Here is a 16,592-nt window from a genome sequence, read left to right on the forward strand (position 1 = left end):
AATATAGTGAAATATTATTACAATTTAAAATAACAATTCAATTATATGTTTTTTCATGGTGGATTTCGATACCGGTTGCTGATTTTTTTTTCTTTAAGCAAAAATATTTGTTGTTTATTTAAGCTCAACATTTCTTCTAATAATCATTGTTGAAAACAGTACTGCTTAATATTTTTGAGAAAATCATGATAATTTTTTTGAGGATTCTTTAAATAATAGAAAGTTTAAAAAGAACAGCATTTATTTGAAATATAAATATTTTGTAACATTATAAAATATCTTTATTGTCACTTCTGATCAATTTAATCCATCCTTGTATAACAGTATTTATTTCTTAAACTTTTGAAATGTAGAGAACTTATGGAAAAGCTGAGAGGTCCTTCCTATTTGGATAGGGAAGGAGGATCGACAGGAACAATCAGAGCCGCTTTTAAGCCACATATGCTTAGAGAAAATAGTAGCATGTTTATCAGTACAGTCAGTGTGTGTATGTTTTTATCAGTACAACAGTGTGAGAAATCACCAGGTGAGTCTGCAGGAAGAAAACAACATCTATAGTCACTTTTTAGCTGCTTCATTCAAACGCGCAGCCTCCCACACACAGTCCTTAACACTTACAACTGTCAAACCTAGTGTGTAAATGTAGTCATTTGTTTAAAGGAGAAGTGCATGCAAAAAAAATAATAATTTCCATGAATGTTTAAGTCTTTATTTCAACTGACAATCTTCCCTTCCAGTGGGCTGATAACCACTGAGACAGAAGCAATGTGTCAGCAAGCTAAACTGGCATTAGTCAAAATTGGGAACAAATAATTCAAACCTGTTTTGTGAACTATACCATCCGATTTGATCAGCAAGCTTTGATTTCACCACAGCTGGGCAGAACTTCCCTCCTAGGATGGGACTATATTGTTTATATCAATTTACTTTGATGTTGCGAAAAGTAGGGTTCAGGGGGTTAGAAGGCCTTCTGACATTAAGCCTGTCCACGTGCTTGTCCTACGGACAATTCGTCATTCACTTGCCTGGAAGTTTTGTGTGTGTGTGTGTGTGTGTGTTATAAATATAATTTATTCTGAAGCAATATTCTCACCAGTGTTCAATCAGCTTTGACATATTTTAAATCTGCATATTTGTGATATTTTTACCTTTTATAAAGGGCATTTTTTCCCCTAATCTTATTAAATATAGGCTATGCTTCAGCTTTAATTTTATATTCTTAAATTTGATCAATAAGTTAAACTAGAATAAGACATTATAGGGCTGTTACCAATCAAATTAAATAATTTACTCTGAAAAATTACAACTGCATTAAATAATGTTATTTTATAATGTTTAAATATTTTTTTAATATACAAATAAGAAAAGTTGGAAAGAATGTTTAAACATTAAACTAAACCGCCAGTAGGTGGCAGCAGGTGACCTTCTTAATGAGTGTGCCATTGAGTCGATTAGTTCAAACGGCTGATTCATTCAAGAACGAGGCAGTCGTTTACAAATAGGTTATTGAATCTTTGATTCAACAGATTCATTCAAAGCGCTGAATCATTCAGTAACACACTGTTGCTGTGAGATGCATTTTGGTTCTGCTGTGATCTTTGTTTGGAACTATTTTCGCTGCTGAAATAGAACAAAAGAGTCAATATTGCATCTAAAATGTAAGTGACAATGTTATGGAACTGAAACTTAATTGTTCATGGAACTGTCATGAAATCAGTGTCATATTTTCAATCGTGATGGTATTCAGGAAAACAGCACTCTTGGTGTGATGTTCAACTGTATCACAATTTTACCGCAGTATATTAAGAGCTTCTTTGTGTGAGCGGCGCTCATTTGTTTCGATTTCTCCTCGAGAGGCTGCGCAAGCCTCAACAGCACACCATTGTTGCCGTTAGTTAATTATACATTATTATCCACTATCGATCGCCACTTACACTTAATTAATGCAGAATCAATCTTGCATTTGGGTGATTCCCTAGATATTTTTGTTTTTGATGTTTTAATCAGGGTACTTGTCCGGTCGGGCAAGTCAAATTCTCTTTCACTTGCCCCTTCAAAAAATCCACTTGTCGCGGACAAGCATTAATGTCGAGCCCTGCATATTTGTTGGGTGCTGCCCCTTTAAGGACGTTGTTCCGGTGAGCGCATGTGATCACGCAGGAAGAGGTGCAGGGAAAAAAAAAAAAAAAACGGAACTGAGAGAACTGAGTGAGAAAGCCATGTTGCCAACTCAAGCCATCTCAAATGAAGATTTGAACACTTAACAATTCCAGCTAAAACTATTATCTAACATTATATTCCCAGCGTGGTGAGTAGTGTTATGTTGTTTAAGTGTTGTGATGGTTTGTGTATCAATATGAAGATCGCGATTAGCGCCTAAACGCCTAATGTTATATATCTGGTTTGTTTTAGACATTTACAGTTTGTATTGCCTGTAATATATGTTGCATTTAGATAAACAAAGTTTAATGCTTAGTACACAAAACTGATGTTACAATGTTTTAGGGACGTATTTGGTGATGTGAACATTACTAGATAATAATTGTGAATTGTTTTGTGTTTGCAGTTTGACCACACACGCACACACATAATGTGCACAAATACTCAACTAAAGTAAACTACAATAACAACGACCAAATGTGTACTGTGTGAGTTCTGCACAAGAGGAATAAAAGTCAAAACCAATTTCCAAATTAATGTTATCATTTCATGGGTAACATTAAAGTCAAACACGAGGAATTAAGAAGATTGATGACAACATGGATAAAGATTCAGAAACAAGAATTACTCCTGATGAACAACCAAAGTGTATCAAGCGTCAACGTGGATGTGCAAAGGCTGCAGTTACACGTGTGATGACACAGATCACAACTGCTATGAACTGTAACCAGCCCAAAGAGGTGGAGATGAAACTCGCTGCTTTGGATGAGGCTGTTATGCGGTTTCATGAGGTTCATGACATGTACCATAAAACATTAGAAGATGATGATGACATTGATGCTTCTAAGGGCTATTTAACATCAGTCCTGCGTGATGTTCAAGACTTGCAGCACACAGTCTTGAGCTGGCAAGAGGACTTTACACCATCAATGGAGGATCCAAATACATCTTCAGATGCTTATTTCCAAGAGGAAGAGCCAATGCTTGATGAAGCTGTTAAACCTCCAATGTCTTCTGTAGACCAGCTATCTACCCAGCTTCAAGGGTTACACAATCTAAGAGAGAAAGAAAAGAAAGAATTCTCCATGCTTATTGCTCAACAAGAAGAACGCCTGCGTGCAGAATTTAAATTACAACTTCAGCATGCCGAATTTGAAATGGATGGACTGAAAAGCTTACTGAAACTCAAAGACGCTGAGATGGAGGAAAAACGTCGAAAGGCTGAGATAACAACAATAAATAAAGACTTTTCAACTCCTGTCTCAGGTAACCCATCCCTCAACTTTCGTTCTTCACTCACAGGAACGAACGAGAATTCTTTATGCCAGCTACTAGAGCTCTCAAGGCAACAATATCAGTCACACGTCGATTCCATGCATCTACCACCTGTTGACATCATCAAGTTCGATGGAGAACCTTTAAAGTACTGGCAGTTCATGAGATTGTTCTCCTCTGTGATTGATAAAGAGACAGTGCCAGATCAAGAGAAACTCACTCGACTGCATCAGTACACTGTCGGCCAAGCTAGAGATGCTATCTCACATTGCTTGTACAACCCCAGCTCTAGCCTGGGCTATGTGGAAGCCATGGCTATTCTGAAGAGACGTTTTGGCAATCCGTATGCAATATCACAAGCATGGGTTGACAAGGTGCTTAATTACAAAGACATTAAAGACAACAAGCAGTTGCAAAGCTTCGCAGACATTCTGTGCAGCTGCCGAGACACTTTAAAGGCAATGAAGTGTGAGGAAGAGCTGAATGGTGGACGCACTTTGCTACAAATTGTAGAAAAGCTACCTGAAGACATGAAGAAAAGATGGCTCACAATAAACTATGAGATCATCAAGTCTGGGCGTTTGCCAAAGTTGGATGACATAGTCAGTCTTGTTGAATCAGAAGCTGCTAAGAGAGCCGATCCTATTTTTGGGAATCTTCTTAGCAATGCCAGTCGAATTTCTCCAGCAAGTTCTAAATCAAGTCCCAAGTCAAATTTCAATAAGAAAAAGCAGACATTTGCAACAGTGTCAGTTACTAATGAATCCACCACATCAGTCACACCAAAGACAACGTCAAGATTTAAGTGTCCAAAGTGCACTGACGGACACTTTCTGAACCAGTGTCAAGCCTTTAGGGCTCTGTCTGTTCAAGAGCGTTTGGCCTTTGTTCAACAAAAGCAACTCTGCCTGAACTGTTTCATGAAAGGTCATCGCAGCACAGTCTGTACTCGCAACTGGGTATGCAAGGTGCCTGGATGTGGGAAAAAACACAACAGTTGGCTGCACTCCGCTATTGTAGCTTCTAACAACGACGACAGCCAATCTACTTCTCAAGCTACTGGAGGTGAGTCTGCTGCTGACCCCCCACAATCTATTCAAGCACATGCAACCAGAAAGTGCATTGAAGCCAGTCAAAAGAAGATTGCACTTCCCATCTTGCCAGTAGTGGTTTCAGACAGACACAATCGATTCTCTATGAATGTCTTTGCTTTGCTTGACAGCGGTTCCAATGGGACATTTGCTTCTAAGAAGCTAGTTCATGCTCTTAAATTGGAGTCACGCAAAATGAACATTAAACTGAACACCATGGAGACCAAAAATCTCAACGTAGTCACCTTAGCAGTGGATCTACAAGTTGAAGATGCTCAACAAAGGAACTCATACCTGATGAAGGGAGTGCTCTGTCGGGATCATCTGAACATAAGTCTGGACAACCTCGTCACACAGCATGAAGTGTTCCAGTGGGCACATCTGCGTGAAATTGCAGATGAAATAAGTTTACCTGATGTTGATCTGGCTGATGAGGTTCACTTGCTGATAGGTCTAGACCAACCTGACATACTTGCTCCTCGTGAGACACGCTGTGGTGAGTCAGGCGAACCTTACGCTATTCTAACTGGCCTGGGGTGGACACTCCATGGACCAGTAGCTGATGGTTCAACATCTATCACTGCCAATTTCATTCAAACTGATCACTCTCTACAACAAGCTGTTGAAAGATTTTGGAAACTGGATGATCCAGTGCACGTAAACAGTGACTCACTGTCAGTAGTCGACGAGCAAGTTGTGGATTTATGGAACAAGCATGCAGTCAAAGAAGAACGTCATTATACACTACCAATTCCTTTCAAAGAACATCCACCACAACTGCCCAATAACTACACAATGGCCAAACATCGATTAGACCTTCTAGGAAAGAGGCTAAAAAAGGACCCGACTTTGTGTCACAAGTATACAGAAGGTATCAGAGACTCTTTGCTGAAAGGATATGCAGAAGAGGTCGTTGACATTAACAGAGTAGATGGTTGCGTGTGGTACCTACCACATCATCCAGTGCTACATCCGCGCAAGCCAGGGAAGGTTCGTATTGTCTTCGATTGTGCAGCACGGTACCAAAGTACTTCGTTGAATGACCACATTCACCAAGGCCCAGACCTTACCAATAAGCTACTAGGAGTTCTTCTCAAGTTTAGGCAAGAACCCGTTGCTCTGAATGCGGACATCGAGAGCATGTTTTATCAAGTCCGAGTGCCATCTGATGAAAGAGATGTGCTTCGCTTCCTGTGGTGGGAAGATAACGACCCGGACAAACCACCTAAGCATTATCGCATGACAGCTCACCTTTTTGGAGGTGTCTGGAGTCCTAGTGCTGCCAATTTTGCCTTGCAACGAGTAGCTGAAGACAACCGTGGAAACTTCTCTGATGACACTGTGGAAGCAGTGAAGCGAAATTTTTATGTGGACGATTGTCTCAAGTCGGTACCAACAGAGGAGGTCGCCATTAAACTTGCTTCCGAACTCCGGGAACTGCTCACCTGTGGAGGCTTTAGATTGACCAAGTGGTTAAGCAATTCAAAGGAAGTGATGAAATCAATACCAGCTGAGGATTGGGCAAAGTCACTACATGAGGTAAACCTTGACCAAGAGGATTTGCCATTTGAACGAACACTGGGTGTCCTTTGGGATGTGGAAAGAGATTGCTTCACATTCGAGGTCAAGGAAGTGGACAAACCTGCAACAAAGAGAGGAGTATTGAGCACTACCAGTTCCATCTTTGATCCTTTAGGATTTGCAAGTCCTTTTGTGCTCAAAGCAAAAGCAATTTTTCAAGAGTTGTGCCGCATGAAAGTCGACTGGGATGAGGAGGTACCAGTGAACATAGCAGCACAGTGGCGTAGATGGTTAAACGACTTGCCTCTGTTGTCTGCACTGACAATTCCAAGATGTCTTAAACCAACATCCACTAGTTGCTTGTTAGCGACCCAGCTCCATCACTTCTCTGATGCTTCGGAACTGGCTTACGGTGCTGTTTCATACATCAGGATTGGTGACACCTGCAGGCTGGTGATGTCAAAGGCCAGACTTGCCCCAATCAAGCCAATTAGCATACCACGACTAGAGCTACTTGCAGCGGTAGTTGCTACTGAGCTGGACCAGCATATCAAGCGCCACTTGGAGATTCCAATTGAAAGGACTTTCTTTTGGACAGACAGTACCATTGTACTTCAGTACATCAACAACAAGCATTGTCGTTTCCAGACGTTCGTCGCCAACCGTATTTCAAAAATACATGAGCGTTCAGAACCATGCCAGTGGAGACACATTGACTCTGCTTCCAACCCTGCAGATGATGTCTCTCGAGGAATGACTATGGGAGAGATCTTGTCAAGCGAACGATGGGTATCTGGTCCACACTTTCTTCAACTTGAGGAGGAACATTGGCCTGCTCAACCTATCATAAATGACTTGCCAGAAGAAGCAGAGATTAAACGAGCCAAAGAGGTCTATGCAGTTAGTATAAACCCAAATCAAGTAATGAAAAATGCAGTGGACAGACTACTGGAACGATACTCCAGTTGGCATCGATTGAAAAGGGCTACTGCTATCCTGTTGCGTGTCAAGGCTTTGTTACGCAAGAAATCAAGTGTGCATCTATCCGAACCCATCACTGTAAGTGAGCTCCAACAAGCAGAGTTAGCCATTCTCAATTACACACAAATTGCATTTTTCGGTTCTTATCAAGCCAAAACCACTTCCCTTCTCAAGCTTAAACCCTTTGAGGATGAAAACCAACTCCTTCGTGTGGGAGGCAGACTAACAAATGCCCCTATTCCTTTCGAGGCAAAACATCCAGTGATCCTACCTAACAATCATCACGTCACCCATCTGATTATCAGTCACTACCATCTTCGTTTAGGCCATGCAGGTCCAGAGCGAGTACTTGCAGAAATTCGTCAGCGTTTCTGGATTCTGAAGGGACGTGCAATCATTAACAGAACTCTCAAGTCATGTCTACAGTGTCGCAAGTTAAGAGCTAAGCCGCAAACTCAGCAAATGGCAGACTTACCTGACTCTAGAGTGACACCAGGTGAGCCTCCATTCACTCGTGTGGGCATAGACTACTTCGGGCCATTCTTGGTTAAGAAGGCACGCAGTGAGCTCAAGAGGTATGGATGTTTGTTTACATGTCTCACTACGAGAGCTATCCACTTGGAAGTTGCGCACACTCTCGATACTGACTCTTTTATCAACTCCTTACAGCGATTTATCGCTAGGAGAGGCTCACCCACAGAAATACGATCGGATAACGGGACTAATTTCGTTGGTGGATTACGAGAGTTGCGGAAAGCCATCAGTGAATGGAATCAACAAAGGATTTCTGATTACCTGCTGCAGAACAATGTAAAATGGATCTTCAATCCACCTGCCGCCTCCCACATGGGTGGTGTTTGGGAGCGACAAATTCGCACTGTTCGTTCCATTTTAAACACTGTCCTGTCACAGCAGGCACCAGATGATGAGGGTTTGGCTACACTGTTTTGTTGCGTTGAGTCTATTGTCAATGGTAGACCAATTACTAAACTCTCAGACGACCCATCAGATCCTCTACCACTCACACCAAATCATCTGTTGTTGCTCCGTTCTGGTCCAACCCTACCTCCGGGAGCCTTTGTAAAACAAGACCTTTACCGACGCAGATGGCGCCAGGTGCAATATTTGGCAGATGTCTTTTGGTGCAGATGGCTCAAGGAATACTTACCTGCACTGCAACAACGCCAAAAATGGCTGCAACCAAAAAGAAATCTTCAAGTAGGAGACCTTGTACTCATTCTGCATGAAAATACACCACGCAATCACTGGCCATTAGGTCTGCTTACTCAAGTCTATCCAGGTGCAGACGGACTTGTGCGTACTGTGGAAGTGAAAACACAGGCAGGGGTCTTCATCCGTCCTGCAGACAAAATCTGCCTCCTGGAAACCAGTCTTATCAGTTAAATTAGTTTAATTGAACTTTTCTAATAGACATCACCCTTCCTTTGTTTGAATGACCTGTTTGGGTCATTGGGGGCCGGGATGTTGGGTGCTGCCCCTTTAAGGACGTTGTTCCGGTGAGCGCATGTGATCACGCAGGAAGAGGTGCAGGGAAAAAAAAAAAAAAAACGGAACTGAGAGAACTGAGTGAGAAAGCCATGTTGCCAACTCAAGCCATCTCAAATGAAGATTTGAACACTTAACAATTCCAGCTAAAACTATTATCTAACATTATATTCCCAGCGTGGTGAGTAGTGTTATGTTGTTTAAGTGTTGTGATGGTTTGTGTATCAATATGAAGATCGCGATTAGCGCCTAAACGCCTAATGTTATATATCTGGTTTGTTTTAGACATTTACAGTTTGTATTGCCTGTAATATATGTTGCATTTAGATAAACAAAGTTTAATGCTTAGTACACAAAACTGATGTTACAATGTTTTAGGGACGTATTTGGTGATGTGAACATTACTAGATAATAATTGTGAATTGTTTTGTGTTTGCAGTTTGACCACACACGCACACACATAATGTGCACAAATACTCAACTAAAGTAAACTACAATAACAACGACCAAATGTGTACTGTGTGAGTTCTGCACAAGAGGAATAAAAGTCAAAACCAATTTCCAAATTAATGTTATCATTTCATGGGTAACAATATTTATACATTTATAAACTGTCATCCCTGGCTTCCGGTAACAGCTGCATGAGAGTCGAGTTCCGGTGGAAGAGTGACCTCTGACACGATGCATGTATCGTAAGCTTAGGTAAGAGTAGACGATTCACGCAGTTCAAACAAATAGGGCTGGGCAACTAACTCAAGCTCCTCCGATATTCCTCTTTAAAAATTCTCATTTTAGATTTCTAATTTGTGACCGGTGTTTTGTTTTAATCTATCCTCTGCGTTTCAGCATTCGTCAATACGTCATGCGTCGGGTCAGAGGTCATACAAACACTATATTGCCAAAAATATAGGGACACCCCTCCAAATCATTGAATTCAGGTGTTGCAATCACTTCCATGGCCACAGGTGTATAAAATCAAGCACCTAGGAATGCAGACTCAAAAAAATGCTGGGTTAAAAACAACCCAAATTGGGTTGAAAATGGACAAACCCAGCAATTGGGTTGTTTTAAACCAGTGAATGGGTTGTTTTAACCCAGCAATTGGGTTGTTTAACCCAGTGAAAGGGTCGTTTTAACCCAGCGGTTGGGTTAAATGTTTGCTTAAAACAACTCAATCGCTGGGTTAAAACAACCTAATTGACCTATTGGTAAGCCCCGCCCCCCTTAGTTACTGTTGCTAACTCGGACAAACAAACGGAGTTGCTATATCTTCAGTGTGAAAACCTTATCCCAAGATGTTTTTGGACACAGAATGTAGCGTATACCCCGTCCGAATGATGGCCAAACTTTAATGTTGGTTTATCAAGTTTATTATGTCCTTTTTCACTCCAAAAAATAATCGTAAGAGCTGAACAAACAAAGCATAAGAAGTGCGCTACTGCATTAACGTCTCATTCACAAACTATCTCTCTTCGTTGCTCTCTCCGTTACACAGCAAATTACACAAAAACACTCATACAACTAACAGTAAACAAACATATACACAGAATGTATGACTTTTCGAGGGTGCAGTTAATAACTGGTAAACTTTGTATCTGTAAAACAACTCCGATAAACTGCATGTGCGAGCTCTCCCTTTCACTACCCGTAGACTATAATATTCATCAAAATAGAAGTCCTCCTTAGTAGGACAGATAATGTAGACCTTAAACATATCTAAAATTAAATTAATTTACATATAACCAGTTTAATATGGAGAGGCACTGAAATGTAGACCTTCGTGTTTTTGACCTACAGTGTTACATGACGTGAGAACAGTTAGTTATTTCGGTTGTATGTTAGCAGGGACTTTAATCGTAACTTAACGAGAGTATGACAAACAGAAAATCCTCTCAGGACACCTGGAATCAGTGTTACAGTACCTCAGGCACGATATTTTAGCATTTTTGTAGCATAAACACCATCAAACCGATGAGAGCTTCGGATTTTCCAATGTTTCCCTATGGTGCTGACACCTAAAGATGTCCGAGTTCTGGTCCCAGCGCAACTGATACTCAACTGCTATTGGCTCATCTGCGTTCGAGGGGAGGGGCTTACCGATAGGTCAGTTGCTGGGTACTAACCCATTTTCAACCCAACTTAGGTTGTTTTTAAGCCAGCATTTTTTAGAGTGTGCTTCTACAAACATTTGTGAAAGAATGGGTCGCTCTCAGGAGCTCAGTGAATTCAAGCATGGTCAATCAATCAATTCTCATTCTCCATGAAGACGAAGAAGTTTCAGCAACGGATCAATGGATTTTGAGCCCTTGCATGCACTCTGCTACTGGATATATTTATGAAGATGAGGAAAAAGAAAACGCTGTGTACAGCAATCAGCTGTTCGTCCATTTTGGCGGAGCTTTCAATGTTGATACAGAAAGGGTGAAGCTGGTTCTTGTCACATGACCTCCAGTGCTCTTGCGACATTGCGGAAAGTTTTTGTTTTTCATCTCGCTGCGGCATGGACGCACCTGGAAAAAGGGGATGTGCTTCTACATTTAAAATAACGAACTTGAGCCAGCAAAAGACGCCGCGTGATCTGTACTGTGCAATCTTAATCAAGCTTCTGTTTACCATTACGACATGGAAGAAAGCACAGAAACAGGGAAGGTGAATTCAGGGCAGGATAAGGACCAAAGAAAGGAAAGATGATGTTTCAGAGCCAGGTAATTTGCGAGACCTGTCAAACTTTCACTGCGGCAAAACGCACATTCACACAGGATGCATTTTTGTGGTTAAAAACACGAGACGCTGGTCTATGCGTTTTTTTAAAAGTTTAACTTCTTTTACTATGAGCACCACGTAGGACATTGTGTCATGTGCGAGATGACACGAAACTGAGTCCTGACCTCAACCTGATAGAACACCTTTGGGATGAATTAGAGCAGATACTGCGAGCCAGGTCTTCTCGTCCAACATCAGTGCCTGACCTCACAAATGTGCTTCTAGAAGAATGGTCAAAAATTCCCATAAACACACTCCTAAACCTTGTGGAAAGCCTTCCCAGAAGAGTTGAAGCTGTTATAGCTGCAAATGGTGGGCCAACTCTATATTAAACTCTACAAATTAAGATTGGGATGTCATTAAAGTTCATATGCATGTAAAGGCAGGTGTCCCAAAAACTTTTGGCAATATAGTGTGTATATATGTATATTGTGGCCCCCTCATTTTAAGATGGGGGGGACCCTCCAAAAATAACATGCTGGCTACGCTACTACTGTCTAACATGAGCCTCTGAGCTGGACGTTGTTGTTCCTGCTTTCTCTACAGTATAGGCCTCGCTTGAATCTAAAACACTCACATACGTAACCACATGGTCTGACCATGCTGCAGCCGTAAGGAAACGGTGCTGCAGGGAGTCCGTTCTCTCAGAAATGAGAGAGCCAGTGATAAGAGCTAATATTAGCTAACATGTGATCGTGCCTTCAACAGTTCCATGCTATGCTTAGTGTACTCTGAGACCGTCTGAAGCGATAAAAAGGTCAGTGAGGCCTGCAACAATTTCACTTTCACACTTTTGCTAATGAGGAACAGGCGTTACTCACAAGAAGCTCAGCTGAGCACTAAAACCTTCTAGGAGGCAAAAACAATGATGTTCTTGCAGCTGTAAATCACAGAGTACAAACTACATTTACCCTACATTTTTTGAAAAGTTAAAAAAATTATGTAACAATTAATCTTGACCAGTGGATGTAAATATAATATTACTAATTAATGTTATTATTAATGATTAAAATATTAGGTAGCACTTAACAATAAGGTTCCATTTGTTAATATTAGTTAACATGAACTATTCTTCTCTGCATTTAATAATCACTGTTAATGTTAATTTCAACATTTAATAATAGTTTTTTTTATCAAAAGTTGTATCTGTTAGAACTTCTTACAATAGTATTTTTATTAACTAACTTTAACAAAGATTAATAAATGCTGTAACACATATTGCTCATTGTTAGTTCATGTTAACTTTGCTAATACATGAACTAATGTTAGACAATGAGACCATTACCAAATATTATTAATTAAACATATTAATTTTAATATCTATGACACAAGATAAAAAAGGTCTTTATAAAAAAGGTCTTAGACCTTAGACCTAAAAATCATCTTGACCTGAAGATTTCTAGATTATATTATTAACAATCAAAAAAGTACAATAAAACAAGAAAAATGTAAAATGCTACTAAATAATATCCATATGAAACTCCATGAGAGGCCATATACTACGCAGCTTGGATTGCATCACAATGACGTAAACGAATCCATTTTGGTCTGAGTCACATGCCTGACTGCCTCTGATCATGGCCCATGTCATGACGCTGGTTTGAGATCAACCCGTCTGTTTTTGTAGTGAAGTCATCAGTGTGGCACCCTGTAGCCAATGACTTACAAATGTGAAGCAGTCAAGCAAAGTTAATGCATCACTTTAGCTTCTTCGACCAAATTTTGAAAGCAATCAATTATGTTTCCAGACAGGATAACTAACGAACAATGTCATGCATGCACCCAACATACTGTGGCAAAGCGCAGTGAGTCAGGAGGCAGTTTCCCATACACATACAGTAGACCGAGCAGGAGTGGACGGACTTCCTCTTTCAGAGGCCGGATTCTGGCTTTTCCATGCCATGGTCATTAACCCAACATGACTCAGTTGGAACCTCCCTGAGTAACACGCATCTGAATGGGAAAGCCTGGAGTCAGAAAACAGCTGGGCTGTGCTTATTCACTTGCAAAGACTTCTAGAAATACTCCAACAGGAAGGGTCTTCTTTGGTTTTCTTTGGATGACTCTTGATTTCACACATTTAAGCACCTGGAAATTCAACACAATCTTCTTATATCCCACAATTAAAAAACAGCTGATTTCCTTTCGGCATGCTGAAGTGTGTTTGGTTAATGTACAATTGTAGCCTGCTTTTCATTACTATCTACAGGTGTTTTTCAGCACATTTGCTAGTAACAGATCATGCTACCAACAAATGTTGATTATTAAGCTCAAATGTGGCACTATCAGCAGCAGTTAAGCATTTAATAAAAATCACGAGGGAATAAGGTGATCGAGCATATTAATTTCTCTCTTGCTATTGCTTGCAAAAACATGGACAAAGAAGGCTGTATTTCAGCAAGTCTATAATCAAACTGGTATACGGGGAGGAGAGACTGTGGATAAAAATATTTATCATTGGGTTTCTTTGCCAAGATAAAACAGTTAGGCTTGAATTTACACATAAAAGAAAGGAAATTCTGATTTCCTATTAAACGTTCATCACAAAAACAAATCAATCCACGCCCCTTGGGCATATAACCACATTTTCTTGAATTACGCCCAAAATAGCTCAGTCTCGCCAAGTTATTTAACACACCGTTACCCTGTAATCTGCTATAATGTAGCTGGTATAAATGCCTTTCTAAAAGTTTATTAGGAACAACTAATAGAGATGAGACTGCTTTATGAGAGACTTGTGATTCTTGTGATTATGATTCTTGTGTCTTGGAACAAAACAGACTACAAAACTAAACTAAATTAAAGTTTGTGTCAAGGAATATATATATATATATATATATATATATATATATATTTAAGTTTTCTTACAGAATGCATGTTTTTTCTTGCACATCACATAACATGGGTCAACACAGTCAAATACAAAAAAAATATTTATAATAAATATTGACAACTTCAGCATTCACTGTAATGAATTAAATTAATGAATGAACGAACGAACGAACTGAGACCACATGGTGGTTTCAAACTTCATTTCAGCTCCATCTATTACCATAGCCAGACAAGATAATCTTCAGTGCTCACAGTTTATGATGTTAGATCACATTGATCACATTGATCACATTAAATTCAGTATCCCTTTTTGTTTTTCTGATGTTCCTAGATACTAACAAGACATTTAAACTTTAGGAAAATATCTAAAAATAAAATCCCAGACATATGGTAGAACTTGAAGTCCTGATTAATGGTCTGATAAAATCAGAACAAATGTGTTACCATCTCTGATTAATTTTAATGTTTAAATGTTTGCAGAATACATGTCATCCCATGTCTTAGTTTTTACTCAAATAATTTGGTATTAACCACCCCTATCATCAACAATTAAAATGACATTGATTCTGAAATCTTCTTACACTAGAAATCCCATTTTCATTAGATTTGACAGAAGAAGAAACAATAACTACGGCAACAACCAAGGTATTCTGGCAGAAACATGGTAAATTTCTAAGGGACTTGGTCAACTATCAAAAAGAAGGGGAAAACCTGTCAATATTGTTTTACACACTGTTGCATAACTTTGTTATGCAGTTTAAACATAATTCTAGCCACTATATTGCCTTTGAAAGGTCAAACAAACAGGTTCCAAACCTGTATTAATTTCATGTTCAATAATTGTGTAACTCAGAATAAAATGCAACAGTTTACGAAAGTGTTTCTCTATGAACTAACGTTACATACAGCACTTTCGCTACAGAGTTCTAACCCTCACTACAAGCATTAACTCTTACATTTCCCCAGATTTGTTTATGTTTACGTTTCGGCAGTAATTTTCTTGAATATAAGCGAAGAGTTAAAGTGATGCAGGCCTTGCTTGAATTCCTGAACCCCCCTTTCCGCTAATGGGGTCCCCATTTCTGTGAGCAAGATCCACCCATATCTGCTAATCACACTCACATCTTTTTTTAAAGGGTCGAAATCCTCACAACATTCCGCCATCTCTCCGCTTACCTGGATAAACTGGATAGTTAATGCTGATTTTCCGACGCCACCACCTCCGACGACCACCAGGCGATATTTCTCCTGCACTGAGCCGTCCTTCCAGCCAGCCATCGGGGACACACTGCTGCACTCGCTCCGCTGTCTAAACACACGCACACCGAGCCACTTTACTCTGTGACAGGCCTTCAGATGGAGAATTGCGTCGGAAAAATGCGATGCGGCGTTTAAGCAATGTGTGAACTCAGTGGTAATCCGTACGAGATGAGAAAAGTACGACCACAGACTGTGGGAAATGCATTCACTGCTGCCTCAAGTCCATACGCCCTCGTCTAAATCGCTACCAGGCACTGACTGCCTGTGCTGCAAGATGAGGGGAAGATAGGGCTAATGAGTTCAACCAGTACGCGCAACACACGCTAGGGGGCGCCCACTGCTATTCCCGCCAGTATGTGTTGGTTTGTAACTCATCATGTGAATGTATTATATTGATCTATCTCAATGACTAAATATCTAAAATTGTATGTGCCATTGAGAAACCCATATCTACCACTATTATGAATATATTGTCTATGGTGGACGTGGACCATCCTCTTGTCATTCACTGCTGAATACCAGCCTGTAAGCCAAGGCTGGGAACCAGTTAAAGGGACAGTTCATCCAAAAATGAAAATTCTGTCAACATTTACATCAAGTTGTTCCAAACCTGTATTAATGTCTTTCTTCTGCTGAACACAAAAGAAGATATTTTGAAGAATGTTGGTAACCAAACAGTTGATGGACCCATATAATATACCCATATTTTTTTTCCCCCATTTGGAAGTCAAAGGGGGCCCGGGCCCATCAAGTGTTTGGTTATCCATATTCTTCAAAATATATTTTGTGTAGAAAGAAATATAAACAGTTTTGGAAGGGTGTGTAAATGATGACAGAATTTTCATTTTTGGGTGAACTATCCCTTTAATACCAACACATTTGGTTTCAGTTATCTTCGCTCTGCTTTGCAAACATCTTCTAAAAGAATAAATGTACATTTGAATCCTCTAAATCAGTGTTCTCAACCAGGGCCCAAATATGCTCTAAAATAATGTTACCTTTATTTTTAAAATGAAGGATTTTAAAAGTGTGATTTTTAGACCTGGAAAAGTCATGTAAATTAGTAAAATATTAAAAAGTCATGGAAAGTTCTATAATGAATATACATTTTATTTATGTCAAGTGCTAAAATATTTTATCAGGTAGAACTTGTTTGTGAGTAAAAATATAATTTAAAAGAAAAGTATAAAAAACTGAAAATTC

The 16,592-nt window shown here is 39.8% G+C and overlaps 2 protein-coding genes across 2 annotated transcripts in view; one reads left to right on the forward strand and one right to left on the reverse strand.

Moving 5' to 3' along the window:
- rras2 (RAS related 2) overlaps positions 1-15,651 on the reverse strand; it is a 55,072-nt gene extending 39,421 nt beyond the window's left edge. Inside the window, exon 1 of the mRNA XM_079837766.1 lies at positions 15,306-15,651. Coding sequence (XP_079693892.1) covers positions 15,306-15,407 — 102 coding nt within the window. The 5' untranslated portion in view covers positions 15,408-15,651. The remainder of the gene's footprint in view (positions 1-15,305) is intronic.
- LOC307138989 (uncharacterized protein) lies at positions 2,192-9,084 on the forward strand. Its single transcript, XM_079837752.1, has 2 exons — positions 2,192-2,308; positions 2,567-9,084. The coding sequence occupies exon 2, from the start codon at positions 2,760-2,762 to the stop codon at positions 8,430-8,432; it is 5,673 nt and encodes a 1,890-aa protein (XP_079693878.1). The 5' UTR covers positions 2,192-2,308; positions 2,567-2,759; the 3' UTR covers positions 8,433-9,084.
- Positions 15,652-16,592: the final 941 nt, after the last annotated feature.

This window comes from Gobio gobio (assembly GCF_949357685.1).
Source record: "Gobio gobio genome assembly, chromosome: 2".
NCBI classification, from domain to species: Eukaryota; Metazoa; Chordata; class Actinopteri; order Cypriniformes; family Gobionidae; genus Gobio; species Gobio gobio.